The sequence below is a fragment of the Echeneis naucrates genome, chromosome 14 (assembly GCF_900963305.1).
Source record: "Echeneis naucrates chromosome 14, fEcheNa1.1, whole genome shotgun sequence".
Classification (NCBI taxonomy): domain Eukaryota; kingdom Metazoa; phylum Chordata; class Actinopteri; order Carangiformes; family Echeneidae; genus Echeneis; species Echeneis naucrates.
The window spans coordinates 17948170-17972801 of NC_042524.1; the positions used below are offsets into that span (position 1 = coordinate 17948170).

At 39.9% G+C, this 24632-nt stretch overlaps 3 protein-coding genes across 3 annotated transcripts in view; all 3 read right to left on the reverse strand.

The window, feature by feature from the left end:
• Positions 1-4226, reverse strand: part of cxadr (CXADR Ig-like cell adhesion molecule) — a 33984-nt gene extending 29758 nt beyond the window's left edge. Inside the window, exon 1 of the mRNA XM_029520108.1 lies at positions 4063-4226. Coding sequence (XP_029375968.1) covers positions 4063-4114 — 52 coding nt within the window. The 5' untranslated portion in view covers positions 4115-4226. The remainder of the gene's footprint in view (positions 1-4062) is intronic.
• A 1330-nt stretch (positions 4227-5556) lies between these two features.
• On the reverse strand, positions 5557-8664 carry btg3 (B-cell translocation gene 3). The gene is made up of 5 exons (XM_029519512.1): positions 8605-8664; positions 7407-7611; positions 6962-7099; positions 6437-6629; positions 5557-6215 (listed from the first exon to the last, which is right to left on the reverse strand). The coding sequence occupies exons 2-5, from the start codon at positions 7577-7579 to the stop codon at positions 6012-6014; spliced, it is 708 nt and encodes a 235-aa protein (XP_029375372.1). The 5' UTR covers positions 7580-7611; positions 8605-8664; the 3' UTR covers positions 5557-6011.
• Positions 8665-10001: 1337 nt separating this feature from the next.
• c14h21orf91 (chromosome 14 C21orf91 homolog) lies at positions 10002-23254 on the reverse strand. The gene is made up of 5 exons (XM_029519197.1): positions 23121-23254; positions 21525-21658; positions 14326-14829; positions 13398-13460; positions 10002-12540 (listed from the first exon to the last, which is right to left on the reverse strand). The coding sequence occupies exons 2-5, from the start codon at positions 21649-21651 to the stop codon at positions 12368-12370; spliced, it is 867 nt and encodes a 288-aa protein (XP_029375057.1). The 5' UTR covers positions 21652-21658; positions 23121-23254; the 3' UTR covers positions 10002-12367.
• Between the last annotated feature and the right edge of the window lie 1378 nt (positions 23255-24632).

Sequence of the window (24632 nt, forward strand, 5' to 3'; positions counted from 1 at the left end):
CCTTTTCAGATCATTTGCAAATTGATTATCTTTAGGGATTTTGTTTGTGGATTGGTCAAAATAAGTGAAGTAAACAAAGATGCTGGCTGACCAATGCATTGCAGTCAAACAAACTTGAAATATCTGTCAATATAACATTGAGTTTATGACACAGTGGGTCAAGAAAATACCAACTAATAAATAATCTTCCAAAAATTGTTGTCAGCAGACCAGAAAGCATTTTTACTCTATCTGTGAAAAATGAACGAGCTCTGAATACAGAGAAGCTGAGCAGCCATTAACCGTACTCAGAAACAAGCACATCTATTAATCATTTTCACTGGTTCTCCAGTAGGCAGCAATTTGTTCATCCAGTAATTTAGACATGAAATAGACAAGGGAATGAGGGGATAGCTAGGGTAATGTTGCGAGGTAAAGGTGGGATCAGCATTTCACACTACTATAAAAGGTAAACTGCAGTTAGCATGGGGCTTGCACTGGGCTGGCATGCTAAAATATTAACATTCAAGGCTGTGAATATTCATGCGCAGTTGTCCCCATCATCAGATTGTGGAGGACAAAAGCAATGTCCCTGGAGCGTAATCCAATTCTACATGTTCCTGCTTCTTTTCCAAGGACAGGGGGCTTGAGGCAGAGAGAGGGGCTGCTCAGTCACTCCAACATGTTTCAGTCAACAGGAGGTGAGGAGTAGCATTGGACTCCTAGGTCATGACATAGACTTACTCCACTTTGGACAATTCTGGCGTATTTGCGAAGCATTTTCAAATGCGTTGTGGTTAATCACTGACTAAGTTATATATAACCACATTAACACCAGGCAGTCAAAGTTATGAGGCTCTGAGCTGACGGAGCAGGCTGAGTTTCGGCCGTGTTGGCAGCACTGGAGGCGGCTGACCACCATCATCAGATTGTGGAGGACAAAAGCAATGTCCCTGGAGCGTAATCCAATTCTACATGTTCCTGCTTCTTTTCCAAGGACAGGGGGCTTGAGGCAGAGAGAGGGGCTGCTCAGTCACTCCAACATGTTTCAGTCAACAGGAGGTGAGGAGTAGCATTGGACTCCTAGGTCATGACATATGAATGTGACCTAAAGTCATTTGTGTCACTGTGGGGTCAATGGCAATGGCTCAGGTTGAGCTGTTCATGCTTTCAACTGTCTCCATGGGCCCGCCAACCTTACAATACACATTTAACTATTATATAAATAATATTTTTTACATCTACAACAGCTACTGTGCAGAGACTCCTTTCAGGAGTAAAACAGGACCCAGTATATACAGGCAAGCAAGGGGGAGGGTAGCTTTCAAGAGCAACCAGCACGCACACACACACACACACACACACACACACACACACACAAGTGTATTCACTGGATCTGTTTTCAAAAGGTAACCAAGCAACCAGTTCCTGGCCAGGACCTTTGGCTGTAGGCTTATCAGGTAACTGCTTTCTGCGCCTGCTCAAAATTTCACCATGTTTCTGTTTATTCTAGGTTTGTGGTGTCACTCTTGGCCCAAACAGCCAGGCAGTGGAGGGAGTAGGCAAAACACGGGGGAAAACAAGCAGCACGATAGCACTGAATATGACAAATCAAGCCCTATGCTAGTATGCTAACAAAGCACAAGGTGGACAGAACTAACATCTCCAGATTTGCTGGAGCTGTGAACATGTTGCCTTGTTCAAAAATCACCACACAGAAGAATAAAGGGACCTGCTGCAGAATCATTGTCACAATTTTACTTAAAAAATGTATGGTTTTAACAATAAAATAAAGAAAACTGATCGCTGATCAATTTTAGCATTACCACAGTGTGCTGATTTGCTCCCATTCATTGACATACAACTTCAGGAACAGAGGCCAAAAATTAAATAGCTGACTATCTATCCACTTTTAAAATTTGGTTTGACAATCTCATCTTATCTCATCTGATAAATTGATAAAACAGTCACCTGTCCAAAAATGAGTATTCCATACTTTGAAAGCTAAATGAGTAACACAAATGATATTTTCAAGTATTTTACTAACAAATTTGTTTTTTATGTAAATATTTTAAATTGAATCCAGTGCTCTAGGGACAAATAGAGCAGAAATAATCTACTTGTTGTTTTGCTTGTAAGAGAGGTTAGACTTTTCAAAGATATGTTATTTCAACAAGCCTTTAAATACTCAGTAGCATTTCTGTGCATTTCAAAGCTGTACATTTTAAAAATGATAAGAATCTGGCAGATGCTGTTCTTCTCTGCTGAAGTGGAACAACAGATAAATGAAGAGGACTTGGTGCCATTAGGATGGTAATGAGCCCAAACTAGTGTACACAACAATGTGAGTCATGGGACAAAAGAAAGCCAACAATCTAAACCTTAAATTATACCCAGTGCCCCAGCATTTGCATTGAGATGTGCGCTGGAAGAGTCCAAACAAAGCGCTTCTTCACTGCATGCGGTTTTTCTCTAATCAGCAGACTGGAATGTCATTGGCCTGTCGAAGGTCCTTCCCATGAAAATCTCAGAAAATATTTCAATAACTACCACAGGACGTCACTGATTGAAGCCACAAGGCAATTACAAAGCAAAAGTTTCACACTATTGTTTAGTGTAGGAGGAGTGATCTGCTAGTTTCAATCCAAATTCCAGAACAATGAGCAACCACGCCCAGATGAAGAAAAGTAGATCCTTCGGTTGCTACAGTCAACAATGATGGGTAGTTAGCTAACACTATGTTGAGAGAGAGAGAGAGAGAGAGAGAGAGAGAGCCAGCACGAGAATGAAGCACCAATATAATGTTTGCTCAATAAGGCTTCTGCACTAATTCATTCACCTCGAACCGAAACAGCAAAGTTTTGAGACATAAAAATGTCAGCTTTTGACCCACTCTATGCATTTAAAATAAGGTATGTGCGTACATAAAATATATTCTTCCTCTCTATGTCTCTTGATCCTCGGCCAAATGAGGAGTAGTTCAAATTCTCTTTTAAATCACTCATTCTATGTAAGCGCAAAGGGCGAAGGTTTAAAATGAGCCACAGTATCAACAAACAAGAAAAACCTCTCAGGTGAAGGTCACTGGGACCAGGCTTTCATAAAAATGAGGGTTAAAATTTTTACAAGTTGAAAGAAGTAGCTAAAACAAACATGAACAAGGCTGTCAACGCAATCGAACATGTTTAAATGAGAGGTGATAGCCTGGGATTTGGGGCTGGGGGAGCAGGGCTGGGGGGGGGGGGGTCAGGCCTGCTGGCAGATGGCAGACAAAAAAGCCCGTACTTTTGAAGTCATGTCGCCACAGGTTGAAAAGCGGATCAAGCTATTGTGTTAACCAGCACACCACAAACCAAAAAGACACCACACGGAAATATCCTGGTTATTAGCACCGGGAAACTCTCCGAAGAAAAAAAAAAAAACTGCCTCTGTATCTCATCTCAGGGATGGGCTTTTTAAAAAAAATAGCACTACCGCCGAGTACTGAAACTAACCTAAAGATCGCTATCTGGTACAGCTTACCTGACTGAGAGGACACAAAAAACTACCGCCGCTTCATCGAGGTTGTAAGGACGAAATGCGTAATAAAATGCCTGAGATAACGTTAGCAAACTTTGATTTTCTTCACCTTCTAAACATTCATGTACTATATATCTATATATTTCTCTCTCTCAATAAAAATACAGAGATCGGGGCCGAAAACACACATTGCTAAATAGCAGTTGTTGGACCGATAATGCACCGTAGTTGGTGGTCAAATAGTTTGAACCTGAATACGTTTGCTCCAGTGTGCTAGCCGACTGAACTGACCTTGGGTCAGACTTACTCCACTTTGGGCAATTCTGGCGTATTTGCGAAGTATTTTCAAATGCGTTGTGGTTAATCACTGACTAAGTTATATATAACCACATTAACACCAGGCAGTCAAAGTTATGAGGCTCTGAGCTGACGGAGCAGGCTGAGTTTCGGCCGTGTTGGCAGCACTGGAGGCGGCTGACCACTGAAAACCGGACTCGCCGTTGTTCCGGTAAAATGTTCATTTCGGTCAAAGTAGGTGAGCGGCCGCCGGAGCCTCAAACTTACCAGTGAACAGGCTCAACAGAACAAAACGGACCCGGGCTCCTGAAGGCTCCATCACTGCTGAGGTTAGTCCACCACTTCTTCAGAGAAACTTATTCGAACAACTTGTGCTCAGAGCGAGTGAACCACAACAGCTCGGCTCGACCGAAGCATCCACACTCCCCTCCTCCTCCTCTCCCTCCTCTCTGCAGGTGCACAGCGCAGCTCGCCGCGGGCCGTCACGTGACCAAGGCTGGCTCAAACCGAGTCTCGTGACGCCCTCTGGTGGCAAGAACGCGGACCTTTCCTCGTGCTCCTTCATGGAGGGAAGGCCGGCGTTTACCCGGTGATCCTGACAGAGCCCCAAGGGGGAGAGATTACGATTCCGCTCCAAACTTTGTTTGTTTCTTAAATGTTTCTGCTTTACAACTACGTTGATTATACCGTTTCATTTTTTTTCAAATCATGATCACGTCTGCACTGTCATATTAATCAGTGCAGCTTCTCAGGACATCTTTCTGACTTTCTGCACTCTGCATTTTAGAATTGTAAAATTCTAATTCTTCATGTAAGACCACCAGGGAGGGCTCTGATCGGCCACGTATTCTGCTGCAGGACAACAACCATCAGGTAAGTCATGTGGAGACGCTATCTTCAGAGACAATAATCAGGCCAGCAGACACGAACGCCCCCACAGTGTCCTGATCTCAGCATAATGGAGTCAGCGTGACCTTACGGCTTTAATAAAAACATGTTCTTGACAAAATTTTGAAAGGATCCTTAATTTATGTAATCATAAAGCTTTGGGGCCGTAAGGTATTTAGCTCACATATCCAGTAATACCATTATTGGACTGATTTGATATTTTATTGAATTGCTAACTTGATGCCCAGCGGAAACAGCTGGCGGGTTTATTAATCAGACTAGCACTTCACACCAGGGTAGGACTACAAATCTTAGTTCCCTTTCATTTAGTGGCCATACCTAATATTTTAAACACTGGTGATGACAAAGCATAGGTGTTAATCAGTCCTTCAAGGAGCCCTCTGAATAGCCATTAAAAACTGATTTTCCTTTAGAGCTCATCATTAGTACATACTATGATGTGTTCACATTGAGTACATTAAAGGGTGCGTTATTGCTCAGCATACCCTATTATGTAAGCATCCAATCTCAGAGGATTCACTATTTACAGATGACTGGTGAACCTCAAAATCAGAAAGATGTGGCAAAAGTTTAGAAATGCAAACTTCTATGGATTGAAAACAAGAAAGTACAGAGAAGCAAAGATGCATTTCATGGCCCAAAGCCACCACCCCATGTCAAACACAGTGCTTGTTTTCTGGGGGCTAAGGTAGGTATGCCTAGAGTGAAATTGGTGATTAGTGACTGCAATTTGTGTTACTTTTAAACCCCTAAATGTTGGGCACCATTAAATATACTACAGACAATTCAAGTTGACTCAACACTTAATGCAGTAATCATTTTTTAATCAAATGAAATGTGCTGTTGCGCCAATGATGAGATTAAAAAAGTTGTCACTTGCAGTTTAGCCTGAAATATTTCACAATATGAAGCAGCCTTAGGGAAACAAGGGTATGCAAGAACATGCTTGGAAATTGTCTTTAATAAAACTCCATAAATTTAAGCCTATACATCTGAGGATTCTACATTATGAATAAATAAAACATTTTATCACAAGAGGACAGTAGGTGGTTACATGAACTTCTCCCATTGTAAAAATACAGTACTTCAAGACCACACATGTAGTATTCCAATTTCAATATCTAATTTAATACAAATGATTTATTCCAACTAGAACAAATAATCTAAAGTGCAAAAAAGACTGTCAAAACGATCCATATTTAATCTATAAAAAATTCATGTTATTAAAAAAAAAAATCATTGGTCACAGTCATCTTAAAGTTGTCTTCAGCTTTAATGTCCATTGTGAACAATATGCACCATGATTCCTAACTGTAACAATGTGCCATATTTTGGTTGGTGTCCCAGTATCCAGTCCCTCCTCGATAACCAGGGGGGAACCACAGTTTTTGCCTTATAGTGTTGGGGGCTCTGTTGCGAAGCTTAAAGCCATACTGAGGACGTGGAGGGATGTGGCCCTTGATGGGTAACATTTTTTTCGGATGCCATGTAGGAGCAGAAGGATTCATTGCCTGGAAAGAAAATTAAAATAAATTTAAAAATTTCATGAAATGAAATACAAACATTTCACCCCTTTACCCCATAAAGTACTTCAAGATGTTAAAACAAGGTCAGCAGCAGACAGAAACCAGTGGATATCAAACAACAATAAATCACTGACACAATTCGCCCCAACTTAGTTCTAATGTACATTTTCTTAATCATAGGAATCATAAAATGCACCATAAACTACCTGGTAGGCACAGCGGTTATTGGTAATTGTAAGCGGGGAAGTGCGTGCGCTCTCTTCATCTGAAGAGGAACCCGAGTGGTAGTCTGACGTCACCCTCTCCAAAGCACTGGTCACCTTCTTTGCAACGTCTTTGTCCTCTTCCTTGTCACTTGAGAAGTTTGCAACTGAGAAGAAAGGATTTTGTTCTCCATACCTAATAATAGAAGAAAAATAATTAATCTTTTTTTTTTTTTTAAATAAAGAGAAATGTGCTTTTAAGGAAACATATTCAATTTAAGAGTTTTGTTATTTTCCCCCATAAAACATCATGTTATGTCTTATGCCAATAAAATCACTCAAGTTAGATGCACAGTTAAAAACAAGCACTGGCTCTTGGGCCTTGGCATACAACTGATTACATTTTATATAAGCTGAATGTGTTGTTGGTTGGAGAAACAACTAGTTTCAAATCCAATGCTAAAACCACAGAATATCTCAGCTACAAACGTATTTATGCCAATTTCACTTTCAAACAAAAATTCTCACCTGCAACAGACCTCCCCAGGGTCCACCCACAGTGTGAGTTCTTGGGGAAGACCCAAATCATTGTACTGAACCCCACTCTCTTTGCAGGCCCTGAGGAGCTCTGGATCCTGCCTATGGAACTTGTTGACTCTGATGCATCTGTAAAAGACAAAAAACACAAAAAACGTTGAGAAAATTAGATCCATCTACCAGTCAGATTTACAGCCTTGTCGTGTTGAGTATCGCTTTTAAAAAGTATTACATTCAAACAAAGTTTTATAGCTGAGGTAAGCACATTCAGTAAAATTGTATGTTATGCTTAAACTCCAACAACAGTTATTTATTTCTAGCAGCTCTCTTTAATTTCTGGCAGTGGTGCTCATTTTTGCTCATAGGCTGGTGGACAGAAATTCTGCGTCCTTGCAAAACTCTAAACCAGAGGGCAAAAGTATCAAGACAGTCATACCTGTACGCCTGCCCTTTGCAGGGGTTTTCAGGATACCAATGGCCCCTGAACTTCTCCTGTAGTGCAACAGCCAGCCTCTCAACAAATAGCTCGACCTTGTGTGATTCCAGCTTCCCCTCCTTTTTCACAAGCCTCTTGAGGAAGAACACCACAGCTGCAATTTCTCTCCTCATATTTCACATGCAATTCATTACGTGGACGATATCTGGGTGGAAATAAACCTCAATTAGATGAGCAGCAGTTCAATCACAGCTGTAAAACAAATGTTTGTGACCAATGAAAATAGCAACAGAAACTTGGCTGTCACGTATTTACGTACATACATCAAAGCCTTGCTTCCACATTACTTGGTGAAACCTGCCCTTGCTTCTCATTATCTTCCATGACCGACTTAAACGCGTTGCCCCCACCACTTCTCGACGTCTTATTTTCGTTGATCTGGAAGGCCTTTTGAATCGCTTTGTGTCTGAATGCCTGTCTTGTCTATACTGAAAATGTTCACTCTAAACCTGTTCAAATGGTTGTATTGTGAGTTTCTTTGACACTACACCAGACCATTGGGCCAAGTGGCGTGGTAGTCTGACAGAATAGCCCCTTTCCCCCCCTAATAAAACATACACGTCCCTCTCCTTAGAGTAAAACCTAGCGTGTTCGTGGCAACTATTTTGTTTAGGAATATTTTTATTTAAAGTGATGAAGAGTAACAGAAATGCGGCAACTTTCGCGTGCGATCATCACGTCTTGTATCAGATCTGTTGACTTCAGTTAACGGCACATGTCCCAGAAAGGCGGGCTGTGACGCAAAATTCCGTTAACAGCCTCTTCTTCTTCCGTAAAAACCACAAAACAACAAACTTTACGTTGACTAATCAGAGCGCCAGTTGGTTCAGCCAGCGACACAGACACGATATTTCAAAAAAATTACATGAATTATTATAACCGTATTACAGTTTGGGAGCCAAGGCCAAGCTCTTGGGTGGAGTGTTTCCATGAGAATATTCGGCTATTAGCATTAGCTTCGTAGCTAATGGTAACCTTCATGTTGTCAAATAGTGTGACTAAGGTTGGAAGTTGTACCAGCATCAATATGTATATGAGTCATATATATATATATATATATATATATATATAAATGTAAATAAAGAAAACCGTTGAATTAAGGTGAAGTGAAACACGAAGACATAAGCAGTGCACTCACCGTAGGAAGTTGGTCCCTCCACCGTGTGGCAAACAATGAATGGCGAGGAGTCGTTGGCTAACACAAGAGCCCTTCAGGTTCAGCTTCTAACTCCACCCTTTACGTCACAAGTCCCGCCCAACAACCGTTGTCATTGGCTACAAATACACCAACATTGGTATCCTATTGGTGGATGCACAAGCTCATTGTGGGTGAGTCATGCCCATTACTGCGATGACTCATATCGCCAGGTATGTTTGTTGCATCCAGTGATGTAATTCCCTTATAAAGTTGTAAATAATGCAATTAAATATAGACTGCAACACCAGGCGTTCATTTACTTTTCAATCAGACCTGGTTAAGCTTCAGGTTGAGTGTACGTCTGTAATCGACTAGTTTAACCGGTGGTCGCTGTGGAAAATTATTGAAGTTGTTTATTGTCTCTCCAACTCTGCTGCCTTAAACCTACAACTACACAAACAGTTACACAAACTATTTATCGTGGCTTGTTACTTCCTTATACATAAAACTGAGTTTTGGAGAAAGATTTCGACATTTCTATCACTGATGACTGGAATGATTTCGATGTTTACCCTAGATGAACACCTCAACAATTCCCCGAGTTTACCGGTAAAGTTTTGGAGCACGTTTCCCGGAAAAGAGTCGCTTCAACTTGTTAAACGCCTTTACCCACCAGGGGGCACCCAACCTCTATTTACCTCCCTGCCGCCCCCACATGGTGTGCAGTATGGAGTCCATCCCATATTCATCCCGAAGGAAATTTAAGATGAGATCAAAGATAAAATGAGATGATTAAATTTGCTATTAAGCTCTATTAAGCTTCCGTGTATTGTAAATGTAGGCCGTAGACCAACTATAGTGTTAAATGGGGCCTTTCTGTGTGGAGTTTAGGCGTTCACCCCGTCCATGCGTGGGTTTCCTCCGGGTACTCCGGTTTCTTCCCACCGTCTAAAGACATCGTGTTTGGGTTAACTGGTGACTCTAAATTGTCCGTAGGTCTGAGTGTGAGTGTGAATGGTTGTTGGTCTCTGTCTGTGTCTGTGTGTTGGCCCTGTGATGGACTGGTGACCTGTCCAGGGTGTACCCCACCCTCAGCCAGAGTGAGCTGAGATTGTTTCCAGCACTCCCCGCGACTGGACTAGGAGTATGAATGAATGGTTCTACTGTAATCATAAACTAAACATGATTGTCACAGCACCTCCATCAGCTCACGAAGATGCTGGGAGTTGTAAGTTTTTAATTGTAAAAGATATTTTTTACACATAATTGCAGTGCATCGTTAGAAGATACTGCTTGATTCTTCTCGTATATTCGTCTCATTTAGCAAATATGCAATCAATGGCAAAAGTCAAGCAGTACGTAGTAAAAATAATACATTTTTATTGGGATAGTAAAAAAAAAAAAAAAATCACCTAAGCACAAATTACACCACAAAGCTTGCGCAACGTCTATAAACACACAATAAATAGAATGTAAAACATCACACAACACAAACACAATTTTGTAACATTAACAAAAAAAGGAAAAGAATCAAGTCTAAAAGGAAGGTGGTGGAAGTTTAACAGGCGTGCCTACATCTCCAGTAAAAGAGAATCAGACTGCTGAATCAGACAAATGAAAACAGGCAGCCTGACAGAAGCACAGGCCTAGGCATGTTTCTACAGCATATAAAATCACAAAGCATTCATATCGATAACACAACCAGAAAACATACAAATGAAGACTGAATGACTGGAAATCTGCATTAGGACCAGTGCTCTTAATACTCTCACTCAAGCACATCAAATACACTCAAAATAAAACCTAAAGATGTTAAAAATGGTACTAAAACCGTTTATTTTAAACCCTACAGGGGTTAAATATATTTAATCTCTTACAAAGAGAGCAAAGACAGACTGATAATGTTGAGTTTCTCTAAACAGCAGTCTGACTAAAACTTTGTCTTTTCCCAGCTAATTGTACACAAGTAGCTTTGATCTCCTCAGAGTAAAACTCAGAAAACCATTATTTGTACTTATTAAGGCTTCTCAGATTTTTTTTTCTCTTTCTTGCATAGGGTTCTTGAATAATAAACTAACAACTTCTGTTGATACCATTCCTATGCCCTTCTTTGTCTCCTTTTGCAAAAGAAAACAAAAAACAAAGAAAGAAACAACAGGGGCTTTCAGAGACACAGTAAGCCAAACTATCCTGTTTGTATTGCTGTGACATCTGGTTGGGCTCTCGGGAGAGAGGGCTACACCATAAATTAATACTGAAAGTGAAAAAAATGAAAAAGCTAAATGAAATAAATCATAAAACACACACAATGCTCTTCAACACTTTCAGAGTAAAAATCTATAGTTCGTTATCAAACACACTGAAACAAATACATGAGTGAATCATTAAACCACATTTTATGTCTGTTTGGTATTGCATTGCGTTGCTCTGTAATCTATGTCTTAGCTTCCAATTTGCATGTGACAGACAGAGCAAATTCAAACTTTGGCAGCCAGCTTTCTCTTTTAACAGTGCTCACTGAGTGTATAGCCATACATATGACCTGTAGGTAACACCTATATAACAGACACTGAGCACTTATGCACGACATATCAAGTAAATATCATCAGCAAAAATAAGTTTTAAACCTAAACGTTCAGAATAAAACAAAGCTGTACTTTAAGCACTGCAGAGGGCACATTAAGTGATATTTCTACTTGCTGTTGATAACCGGCTGTTACAAATTAGTTGTTCATGGTCACTACCCAAAGAATCCTAAAAACCCTCATTAAAAAAAAATGCATTTGTCTTTGCTGCAGTGGTGGATTAGGGTGCTTTGGAGTGTTGTCTTGAAATTGTTCTATTTGAAATGTCATAGATTTTCAGTGTTTTCTATTATTGGTCTATTGTTTAAGAGAATCAGAACTATGTTTGTCTACACAGTTATCTGCATTTTATCCAGCAGATGTAACCCACTGCTGCTGAACCTCTCTGATCAATAGCACTGCCACCTTAAACAGTTTTCACAAACTATCATGCCAAATTTTGCAGCTGGAAGGGAACTCAAAACTCAAACTGAAAAACCCGCATTGAAGCCATGATATTGCCTGTGTGTAGCAGCATGGAAGTGCTCAGACCTTTACATGTGAACAATGCTCAAACACTATTGGTGGCTGCACCTGATTGAATGTGATATAGACATCCAGCTAATTGGAATCAGGTGTTTGCACATGCCACGTCATATAAAAAAAAAATTAAATCAAACTCACTTCTGACTGGTTGACCGATTTCCACAGAAAATCATGAGATAGCTTTAAGAGGAGTATTACGGAGTGTTTAAACCCATAAGGATTTGACACAGTATAGAACAAAAACTTTAGAGCAAAAATACAGCAGTAATAACTGAAATGGTTGACAGTAAAAAAAAAAAAAAAAAGCAAACAGCAACTGTCCATGAAAGAAAATCTTAAAATCAAATTTTTTTTGTTCTGTACAGAGATGTCTATATCTTGTACCTGGTATTGCCATCCATCCTGGCTACTTGGATTGGGTGGTGTTCAGGTCACATGTACGACCAAAAGCTTGTTTTAATGTGGACATCACCATTTATCCTTGTATCATTCCTGTAACCACGAGAACACGGGACTCATTTAGACTCAGCCCTTAATGCTGCTATAATGCAGAGCTTAAAGCTCAGTCACAGAAGTAGAAGTCACTGGGTATACACAAAGGCATCTTCAGCAATCTGAAGCGTTAGCTTTCTCCAAAGCAGCAGACGAAGAAGTCACTCCACAGGGCTACTGCTGCTGCTAGCTTTGACCCCAGCCCTGCTAATGTGCAGCCAAGGTAGCTTGGCACAGTTCTTAAAGAGTTGCTCAATGGCAATGTGACGCACATGCAATTCTGATGCTAAAGAGTCTTTCTCCTGCACGACCACGGTCAGCTCCTCAAAGATCTCTGTGGGGAGAGAGAGAGGCAAGGTCAACTTATACACAGGCAAACAAAGGAGAAACAAACATGACAAAGAAAACCAATATTAGTGATTAGTGAAGGAGCAGGGAGCAAAGAGCACGTCAGACAGAATCAGCTTAAGACAAAGAAACGCCTAACAGTTTTATTCAAGGACAGTGTTATGTAGCAATTCCCATGCATGTCCTCTACACCTCCTGTATGTCTTCCCTCTGTCCCTTGCACTTCTTACAACCATTTTTCATTTCTAACATGTCAAAACAGGTTTTTCTGAGCAGACTTAAAATGCATCATCAAAGGCTCGTTTGAGACATGCCCTGCCTTGCAGAGCCTACTGTTATTAATAATGCATGGCCTACCAGCCAATAAGAGGCAAACATTTTGCATTCTTTCTGCAAAACGAACTGTGTAAGTTTGGTAAAGCTGTTGCCAATGATAGTGTTGGATGAATCTATGTAACTATCAGAGGACCTCAGTGGCAACTTGTTTTTTTTCTGCTAAGGAGAGGCACAATCAAATACAACAGAATGATAGCTCACTGCATAGTTGGTTTGCTCCTACACATTCTATTCGTCTCACTTCTGAAATGATGGCTATGCTCTTGTAGGCATGAACACACTTCCAGTTCAAAGTGTATAGCAGATCATGAAATCTGCGCAGCCTCTCTAAATGATTTAAGATGAGAAAAACTCCCGCCTGCTCTGAGTAAAATAATGAAAATATGTAAGACTGGACACTGAGGAAAATGCATACAATGTCTGTTGTCTGGTAGAGGACACCTCACATCAGCTCATGATGTTGTTTTTGTTAAGACAGTATGTTGAGTGTCAGCAAACATCACTTACTTTGGATCCGCATCAATAGCTGTCCATTCAGCTGATGGAGCTCATCCACACTCATTTCAGTTACTAGAATAAGAAAAAAGAGAAACTTGAGATATTTCATTTTATTTCCATTAAATATCATGTATATAAGGATAGCAGCAACCTTGTGTAATCCATTTATGCAACAAAGTAGGGAATGTGGTATAATTTCTCAAAATGTATGGGTCGTATTTTGAACAATATTAAAAGGAATTGTGCTATTTCATTAAGTAGAGGTAAAGTAGGTAAAGTGGCTTTTCACAAGCAAAAAAAGTACCATCATTGTCTTTACATAATGCTCCTAACTGTTAACAACGCAATAGAAAAACTTAAAGGTGTGGCATACTCATGGAACCAGAGTGAGATTGATGATGAGCTAAAGTAGAAATATAAATAACAATTAATGTAAACCACATACTTTCCGGTCAGCTTTCTTTAAAAAAAAAATCACAGAATTTGAATGAGTGCTATTTAAAAAGCTCTCTCATCACATTCTTACAGAGTGTGCAGCCATAAGCAGCTTTGGTAGTGACAAGATTTGAGAAAGCCAAGAACAAGGTTATTGGACATCTCAAGGTTATCAGAAAATTAACTTTTCTCTGGAGAGATTCCAGCAAAGACAAAGATGAAGATGAAGGACAGGCTGAGGAAAATGTATCTCCTGTTCTTTTGCTATAGTGTATTTTTTGTTGCTTGAAGTGAATAAATGATCTGAGGTTCATGACATTTTTGAATAACAGAGGTCAAAATGAAAAGAGTAAGAGAGGAGTGGATTTAATAATGACTTCTACACTATGCAATCTTGAATGAAGTTAAATAAAACTCCTTCACTTGTCCTTCAGTTGAACACCAATGAAAGAAGAGCTACTGAAGTTTTAGTAAGTAGGGATTTTAACTCAAATGTGCTCACACTCATCTCTGTTGTAGCCCTGGTGTCCGTGCGGAGTCTGTCCTCCTGACGATTGGCCCCGGCTGTGTAGTCCTGTTCTGCTGTTGCTGGACCAAACATCAGGCTGCGACTCGTCCAGCAGGCCTAGCTCCTCTGCGGTGTGACACTCCAGCATTCCCATGGTGTAATCAGGCAGTGCAGTTGCTTTGCCTGTGTCCCAGTGTGGTGTGTAGCGGGGCACTTGGGCATCTGACTGGGGCAGCAGCTTGCGGTCACTTTGCTGGTTATAACAAAGAAGCTTGGTCCCTCGTCTGCTGAGGTTGCTGGAAGAGACAGAGTCTTTGTTCTGGGCATACTGGATGATGCGGTTCAATTTCTGGCTGAGGGCCAGCTTTATGCCCTCGTAGGCACTTCGGGAGTCCTTGGGCCGTGACAACTTTTGATTGGCGATGAGATGACATTTCTCAAAGCAGTCTCTGTGACCACGTAGGGACTTTGAATGCAGCAAGGTAGCAGAGGAGACACCTGCGTTCACACAGACAAAAGTCAGGAAGTCAATAGATCAAAGTTACAAGTGAAAACATACAATGAGATTCCAAAATCACAAATTTAGTATAGAAAACAGTATAGAGGAAAGAAAATGATTTCAAAAGTGAGAAGGTGCATAATAACCAACTGAACCAGCCACTGCTAATCAAGGTAAATTTGTATGAAAGATAGAAGTGAGTGATGCATCTCGATCTCCATGTGATATGTGCTTAGTGTGCAGTGGATTAGCCAGTAGAGTGTGAGACGGTGCGGATAAATAAATCAACCCACTCACAAAGCAAACCTATAACACATTTTTTTTTAAAAGATTTTACAAATGGATGAACCTGGGTCTCAAAAACAAAGCAATCCAGCACTCAATAAAAAGGAAGGTTTACACACAGCTTTGGTATATGTACCAATACTTTATAATCATGACTACATTCCTGGAAAGTAATGCCATTAAAAAGAAAAGTAATGCTTCCTGGATCCAATCAAAATAGATCACACTGGAACTAATTTAGTTTGCATTGAAGAATTTAAGACTGAGCAAATGTGCCCAAAATTAAAATACGCTATAAGTAAAATGGACCTGAGCTTGATATAAAAAGGGAAGATGAAGGTGAAAGAACAAATGTCAAGTAGTAAGCAAATGAGGCCAAAAGTGTTTGCATGATGCCTTTCTTCTCATGGCCTGAAAAAGAGTGTGAGTAGATTAGTCACTATTGTCTATGTAAATCTAAAAGCTCAGTTAGGTTTACCTCACATGCCTCTTTCAGCGCTTTAGCAGCTGGTTTGGCCACACGTCAGCCCTCACCCCATGTGACCATAGCACAATAAATGCACAAGTCATAACTAGTGTGGTCTACGCTTTTGGTTTCCTTTCACAAGGCTTATAACAGCCAGTAGAGCCAGTAACTGACTACCAGCGGCTGACAGACCCTAAACAATGCAGAAAAATACAGAATGAGACTGTATTGCAGTCTCAAAGATTCCTGAATCAAATGGGTTAAGTTTTAACAGTAAAGAGTCAAGACAGAAACCTGTGTATATGTTATTTTAAGTATGGATATGGGACAAAAGTAAGTGGAAAAACGCACAAAAAATGCAACAAGAATCAATTTATTAAACCTGCTCAAGGGAGGTTAAAGTTATCCGAAGTAAAGATTTAAGAATACAGGGTGTTGTTCAAAGTGACGCCTCTTCAGGCCTTTTTTTTTTTTTTGATGTGAAAGAATGAATAGTAGAATTATCTTCAAGTACAGACTTGCTGTCAGACAGCTCCTTTTTGATGTTTTCTCTGTGAGTATACTGCCTCATGAATGGCCAATGATATGCTCTATGAATGCAGCAGGAGCTCTCTGCCTATCAAACAGCAACGTTATAATCCGATCAGTCTCAGTCTTTAGACTACCACAAAAACACACCACCACTTGCCTCGCAGAAAAATCATTGGCCAACAACGAGGGCAGCCAAAGACCGCACTCCAGCTAAGCAGCTTAGCACCACTGCCTTTCATGGATGCACACACAAGTGCAGGCACACACACTATTTACTGGAAGTTAATCAACATTTTCCAGCAGTGACAGTTAAAGATATAAAGCACAGCAACACCGATGACCAGAAATCTAGTTTTTTCCTGCACTTGTAAGGAAGAAGTCAATCTCTGATTCAGTGAAACAACTAACAAATATGAAGCACTTAAGTATATACAACTAGAATCAAAAGACCCTGACACTGAACCAATCAAACTGAAATAGGAAAAATTAAAGTTCAATCTTTGCTTCCAAAAATCAAATCTTAAAATAAGGTGATAATTTATATTTCAGGTGTCATATCCAAGGAAATCACAGCTTTTAGTTACAGTTTAGATGAGAAAACTTGAGTAACTAGTGGAGGATCAAATGACAGACAGAGAGATGACTATTACGTTGTATAGTCAAAATCCAGGTAACCCAACAATAATCCTTGAGCTGTGGAGAGATTTCCCTCTGTCTAGTCACGCTCTCGAGTTACTGGTCACAGTTTTACCATAACTCAACTCTGATGTCCTCTGTGCAGAGTTAGTCTAGTTGTTGCCATCATGAAAGGGCTTTGGTTAAAGCTTCAATGCATACAACTGTGTTCTTGTGTTTTTATTTATGTTCTCACGTAAATAAAAAGCCTCCTTAAATAATAAACACACTGCTAAATTTTATATCAAAGTTTAATGTTCAATTGATTTTTTTGTCATGCATGCGGCACATGAAATTACAATTCTACTCCAGTCAGGAAGTTAACGTATATAGGTAAAAAATGTTAAAGCATAATGCACAAAAGACAACTGTGTGTGTGTGTGTGTGTGTGTCTGCTGACTTTTTACCACATTAACACAATTCTTGACACACTTCAAGGTGACTGAGAGAGCTTCAGAGACAGTACAAGGGAGAAGTGAGGCAGAGGTCATCTGTGGTAAGGTGTGAACAGATGCATGATAATACTCTCAAACTGTGTTGTCAGCAGCTGCACAAGCCACTTTGAACACCAACATAGAGCTCTCATGGACATCAGTGAACTCAGTGACATGTGAACTCAAACCACCTGTTCCTCACTGCAGATCCCCACAACTGTGATTTAAGATTTAAGCTGCAATCATATGGTTGTAAAAAAACCCAACAGTTACTAAACTGAAATCCATCTGCTTCAGTCTGGAAGATAACTGAAAATGAATACAAAGTATGTACACAAAGTACACAAAGACTAGACACGATACATGTGTCAACTTATTTTCACAAATATGGTGACTGCAGAGGCACACCAACTCTAGACAATGCATTGAGGAGAACAACAGAGAATAAAATCCCACGAGTGACCAACACAGAAAGACATTCATCAATGGATTCGCTTTGAATTGTGGTGCAGAAGATGATATGTTCCAGATGGAATTCTCACATTAGTGACACTGAAGGCCCCACTTCCGGGTCAAATGTTTAAGTTGTAATAATCACAACTGTATTTCCTTAAATACAGTAATAGGATCAAGAAACTGGGTCAAAAAATTAGGCTCCTGTAACCCCACTAACCACAGTTGGAAAATAATACATATATAACACACACATGCAACAACATGCATATGTCCCAATCTCTTCTGTCCTAAATTAGGAAAAATAGGAGGAATGAATTTAATAATGAATATAATTACCATCAGATAACTTTTAATGCATCCATAATAAACCAGGCTGCTCCTGCATAAAAATACTGAATGGTTGCAATTATAAAGACAATCATTCTTTGCAGTTTCTGAGTGAAATATTGCAGTGGCTTATGAAATACAATAACAGACAGTCATGATTGTTATAGTGCTCTTAAACTTAAGAAAGTTCTGTTCAGCACTTTCATCTATTAGGGGTTTGTTAATGGAAACTGGCAGCCTTGCTCAGAGGCTCTTTATACAACATGTAAATGACAATCATCCTTTTCCAGCTACAGCAGTGTAAACTGCATTTTTTAAGTCTAAACTCCAAATGCTATGAAGTCATTATGACAAACAACAGCAATTGAGCAAGTGAGAAAGAAAGAAATGAAAGAATAAACTTTATCCATAGAAAGAATAGTGACACATGACTAATCAGTGATAACCAAGCAAAATAATAATGGAGATTAAAGCAATGTGACAACTTTCACATACAGTATTTTAGCGTTAATGATAGTTAATTCAACTGTGCCTCTTTTCCTCTCCAGCATGCCCTAAAGGACAGATACTGTACCATGAGAATGCTAAACTGATGTTGTAGATGTTGACATTGACCACAAGTCACATTCAGTGGTTCAGACTGGAAATGTTAGTTGGTTAGTGAGCTCTTTTCAAACTTGTGGTGAAACAGCCAATTATTTCCGGGCTGTAGACCATAAGAATACACCCTCTGAGACTATTAATTTATGTTTGCCGGGCTAATGAGGACTATACACTTTGAAATTAGGTCATTTAATCAGGCTAATGATATATTCACATTGAAAGGAGCCCATTATGCACAAACCATCATAAAAAATAAAGCAGAGAGGCTCAGCAAGGTGGACCTTTCAGTTGATAGAGAAAATCTATGGACCCTCACTGGGTACAATCATACAGCTGTCACAGACAAAAACATAATTAGGCCTCTCTATACACTGCAGGGTGGAGAGTTCACCAACAATGACTGAGCTATTTACAAGGACAGGCTACAATAGTCCCTGTAGAGCAATGGCCAGTATCAGCACAGACTGCTGCATTCCAACCACTTGCTGTAGGAATTTTCTGTTTTACACTCCAGACTCTGCTGGTAATATTACAATGCTTCAGCAACAACTCTGTGTGAATTATAAAGGAAAACTGACTGCATGAGAGGCTGGAGGTTAACATACTCACTATTTTCTCTCAGTTCAGCTACAAAGCAGCTTGACACATCCAATGAAGACAGTCTAGTTTGAATTATGTGTCCCTGAGCAACCAGAGCTAAACAATAAAGTTTGATGAACACGTGGTACTCTTCTAGATGACTATTTGGGCCACAGCATGAGAGCTTAAACCCATCTGCACCAGTTAGCTAGCTGTATGTTTCTGTTGACATACAATTTTTGTGTTATTTTGTCTGAAATGAGAGAAGATAGGCAGTGGCTAAGTCTTAATTTAATTTGGTCAAGTATTCCTTCTTTAACTTGATTTATTACTTTTGAACATTTGGTGCGTGATTGCTAGCTGACCACAATCTCTCTTTTCAATCACATCTCTGACAAAACATGTAAGAGCTATATAAGTTGTGCAAATTACAATTAGAGGGGTTTGTTAAGTTGGGCAATTCTAGATTGACACTGTTTTGACTAACTAGGTGGTCAAACCTTTGTGGTTACCTTACAGAGCCATTACCTTATAATCTTTAGTGTGGTGTTTGAAGAAGCCATGATTGTGAAATTTTCTTAAAAATATGTTTTATTCAGCTTTAAATGGGAACATTACGTTCTCAGAAAATAAACAAGTGGAAATGGCTCTCCGTGTTTGGGTGAGGCTGCCGTAGCTTCCTTTGTTCCCTGCTGTACTGTGTTAGCACTGGTGTTACATACTATTGTAATGCACAACTGTGCAGTAAAAAATGCACTCGGAAAGGTAGGAAAGTTAGAAATGTCCATTCAGGCAGAGGTTGGACAATATATACACAAACTAGTTCTATTGGGTGCTTTCTGTTGAAGCCAGCACACAGAGGCCAAAACCGTTTCCTCAGGAAACAGCCACTTCAAGGTACAACAAAGGCTGCACATCCTGAACATTTGTTGTGCGTCAAACTCAGTTTCAACATCAATAGTCCTCACAAAGCTACCTCTGTACCTGGTGTACCTGTACCCTGAATGTTCATTTAGAGCTGTCAATAATTGCAATGATATGGTTCAAATTATTCTTAAAAGTACAATTTTATAGACATTCAAGAGGTATGACACAGATTTTAAATATAACCCTTTGTTTACATGTTTTGAAGAATACTATTCATGATATTACATACACAATAACATGTGGAACTCATCAGTTACCTCTATGTTACCTTACGTTTATAGTAATTTTTACCAGCCAACTATTCTGATTATTGTCTGGCTCCAAATAAACACTGTGGCTTGTTCACTAATCATTCAAGAAAAAGTGGATTTTAGATATTCTCTGTGGGGGTGACATTTTTCTTAACAATTGAGACACCATTTATCTATGGCTCAGTCACAATGTATGCATTGCATTCTACACTTGGTTTAAAAAAGGGGAAAAAATTAATAGGAACTGCTTCTACTTCTCATAATAAATATTCAAACACTGCACAGAGCAAGAGGGCAATGAATATTCAACAGCAGCAATTCACCCTTGATGTAGAAAGAAAGTGAGAGAGTGTGTTTGTGTGTGTATGTGTGTGCAGTGGGACATGAAGACATTTCCTCCACTTCATATTTTCTGTACCCTGACTATTAGACTTCTGCATTCTTCTTTCCTCCTGATGGCACAGGATGAATGAGTACAGCGGCCATTAAGTCTACTTGAGCAGTCAGCAGGCGCAAGGCTTGGCCTCAGATTCACCATGCCCAAAGTAGCCACATGCCTCTTGGCAAGCTAACATCAAACCAATGAAATTAGCTACATCAGAAACACGTGATTCTCTGTAAACCCCCCAACTCAACAGTTACGTAACAGCCACTTCGTTGCCACACACAGGTTACTTCAAAACCTGTATTCTGAGAAATGGACAATGTTACTGTATCATTGTATATATCATGTAGCATTTAATGAGCTCCTCTCTAAGTATCCCTGTATTCCTTAAAAAAAAGAAAGAAAAAGCAAAGCTCTTGGGAACACTCTCATAGATGTCCGACCTGCAAACTTTCTCGTAACTCGACATATAGTATAAATTCTGCAGCCTCTTGGCATCTTAGAGCAGGGTTACTTATTCTCTATATGAACCAAGCCAAACTGCCAAAGGTAAGGATACATATTAGTTCTGAATCCCATCCCCCAGATATCAGTGAGTATTGTGAATGTATGTCTATGTGCATGTGAGTGTATTTAGGAGTTGAAAATGTGCAGAAGTAGACAGTGTGGTCAAAATATAGATAAATAAATAAGTGAACAGCTCTTTTCTTCTATATTAGTTTGTCTGGTCTGAATTAGCAAACAAGCAGAAATTTCCCCAAATCCCATTCCTTACCTTCAATACTGAGTTCAAAGCACACATGGCAGAACGATAAAGTCCCTGTTTCAGTCTCCAGCTTGCAGACACTGCAGATATTGTCATCATTCAGATCAATGTTCACAAACTGCTCCTCTTCATCCATAGTGCTTCTGAAGAAAAACACCGAGTGAAAAAGAACACAAGGTTTAATACATGGAACATGCATGAAGCCCCAAGCTCTTCTTTGCTAATTAGGTCATACTTTCAAATAAACTTATTAAAAATTTAATTTTGGTAGTGTCAGTGGTGGTGGGGGGGGGGGTATTTTCTGGTTCGTACTACTTTAGAGCAGAATACAATATAAAAGGCCAGAAAGTGACTCTTGTTTTATTTTTTATTTGTCACAAAGCATATAGTGAAACCATTGACACTGTCAGTGTCACTTTTAACTATCTTAATACTGCTTTAAGTCAAAGCAACAAAAAACATCTCTAACAATCAAAGCATTGGCCTTTCCATCCTAAAAGAACAACCACAAGGAGTTAAAAGGCGAGAAGAATTCTTGTTGCTGTTTATTTCGCTGTTCTCAGCTAACCGTATTTAGGCCTGCTATGGTATGAACATCTTTCCAGCACTAACAGTTAGACTGACAAGCATTCAAAACAAAATGTATTCAGCTGCTTGACCTCCATAACTGTTAAAAGTCTCAGGTCTCAGAAAGCGGAACAGTTACAGAGACTGGAGGAATGATAATCATCTGCTAAGATGTGGCTTCCCACATTAAGCACTTTTTATTTGTGTCAATAAGAAAATTTCACGATGACTTTTTTTTTGTAATTTTCCCGCCACTAGGAATACGCAACATTGCATAATTAACTTGTAACTCTTTAATATGCATAATGTATTTTCGTTAGTCTAGTGTGTCTATTCTCTGAGCAACAACAAAAATGAATTATTGATTTCACTCTGACAACTAAGGGAGAAAACTGTCAAATGAACAGTGAAAGCCAAAATGAATTGAAGAAACCAAGTTTAAGCGAGACATCGTTTTAAAAGGAAAACAACTTGACACCCTCTGGTGACATGACAAAAATAATCATCGGTCCTTCAGCTCTGAGTCACACTCCACTGTTTGATCATGACAGTCAGCAACACTCCAGAGACTTATTTAACAGTTCGAAACGAGGCTATAATATCATTACTAGCTTTCAGAGCACCACATCTAACAGACTGAAGGAGAGACACCAAAATCCTGGCCAGACTGGTCTCTCGGTGGACACTTGACGGAGGCTCAGGAGAATAGCTGGTGGTCTCAGTGAGGGACTCAACTGCCCCAAATCCTGTTGAAATTTTTGCTCCATTCGATCCCCGTTTTGTAATGAACCTTCTTCCTTACTTACATGTCTGCCTGTTGCCTGTTGAATATTACTTCGACTCGGGGCCTCTCTTCAAAGGCAAAGACGGTTCAACAACAGCGCTAAGCAGAAGTTAAGCTAGCAGCCCAGTGGAGCCTCCTCCGGGTATTCAGGGCTGGCTGCTTCGTGACCGTTATTCGGCATTGTTAACAGCCAGCCAGCTGGAAAAAGGTGGATGACTTCGGTATTTTAGGACAACACGTCTATTCAGACTCACCTTTGTCGTGAGGAGGACGCCTGAACTGCTTTCCCTTCTTTTAGACACCTTGACCGCCTGTCGCCTTAACTGCTTCACAAACATCAGGGAGCTCTGAGCGTCACGGCAAACCCACAGCAGCTACAGGAACCCCCACCTGCCCTCCCCCTCGCGGAACGAGCCACTACTTTCTAAGAGGGGTGGAGAGTCAGCAGCGCTTTGATTATTAATCAATCTGATCCCAGCAAAACAGACCAAAGCAACACATGCTTATTATATATTCAAACTACTCACAACGCATCTAAAGAGAGATGTCTGTTCATCATACAAGCCAACTCTGACATTGGAAACCGCACAAACACCCCTACGGTTAAATAATGGCAGCTCATCCTGGCGTCATCAAAATATTTCCATATCGAAGAGAAAAAGAAGGAAAGTAGATGTGACTGCCAATAATAACGGCTGCACAACAGCAACACCGGGGCAGTTTGTCTTTGCTGAGCACGCCATGTGAAGGTGTGGCCTTTTATTTAGGACACCGGGTTTCATTTCCATTTTACCTCACTTGAAGCCACACGTGGGGAATTCCCGCGAAAAATCCAAAGGAACAGAGGTATTGGATTTAGGAGTAATTTTGCTATAACTATCTGAAACTGACTCTAAACCTAATGGTCAGCTAACCATCAACAATGGAACGCTATCTGAGTCCCACCTCTCTCACATCACACACACATATCTGTAGTCAGTACATATTTATCTATAAACCTCAACAGATTTTCTGTATTATACATTACAAAGCAGACTGTAAAGCATCCCTGCTTTACAGTACCCCAGTACCCCAGTTCGGCTCTCATGGGACCAATCTGAGAACAGCTCTTCCCATTTAGAATAGAATCTCTATTCTAAACGGGTTTTCAATTGAATATGATTTTTTTTTACCACACACTCCTACATGATCATTCCCCATCGAAAGTAAGAGGGCATTTTCATTTGGCCGTAAATGCAATTCGATTCCTCCCTTATAATCATTGGCCACAACGACATCACTTACTGTATACTGCACTTTATTTAACTTTGACAAAGACTTTGTGCCCTCTGCTGGCTACACAGCAATAGTGCAACTGCCAGCAAGCGGTTTTATGTTGTATTTTTGAAGCATGAAAGAAAAGACAGAACAATAACCACAGACTTGAAAGCAACGTGATCGTTAAAAGAAGGTTATTTTGGTAATGAACAGGACAGTGAGCCCTGAACCAAGTCAAATCAACAGGCCACATGTTCACAATGTGTGCTAACAAAAGCTTGGTAAATGTTGCTCATTGCCTATCTGACAGGCTTGGCACACTCAGCTGTTCGGCCATCTCCATTGTCTGTATGAATCACACAAATACATAGATACCTTGTGTGTGCAGACTACCAGAATAAAGTTTTTATCAATCTAATTTGCAACATTATTTAGTACATATACTTGTAAAACCTGAAGTCAGCGTCTGAGCAGTAAACCTATGCTTGGAAGTCTCCTTAGCAACAAAA

Bases quoted from the DNA above. Each gene is read 5' to 3' on its own strand.
- btg3 (XM_029519512.1), bottom strand. From the start codon at position 7,579: ATGAGGAGAGAAATTGCAGCTGTGGTGTTCTTCCTCAAGAGGCTTGTG. The intron at 7,100-7,406 runs GTATGACTGTCT...TGTCTTTTACAG, and splicing joins TGCAAAGGGCAGGCGTACAG to ATGCATCAGAGTCAACAAGT. The intron at 6,216-6,436 runs GTAGTTTATGGT...TTTTCTTTCCAG, and splicing joins ATAACCGCTGTGCCTACCAG to GCAATGAATCCTTCTGCTCC.
- c14h21orf91 (XM_029519197.1), bottom strand. From the start codon at position 21,651: ATGGATGAAGAGGAGCAGTTTGTGAACATTGATCTGAATGATGACAAT. The intron at 14,830-21,524 runs GTAAGGAATGGG...GTGTGAACGCAG, and splicing joins CTTTGAACTCAGTATTGAAG to GTGTCTCCTCTGCTACCTTG. The intron at 12,541-13,397 runs GTAAGTGATGTT...CTCTCCCCACAG, and splicing joins GCTATTGATGCGGATCCAAA to AGATCTTTGAGGAGCTGACC.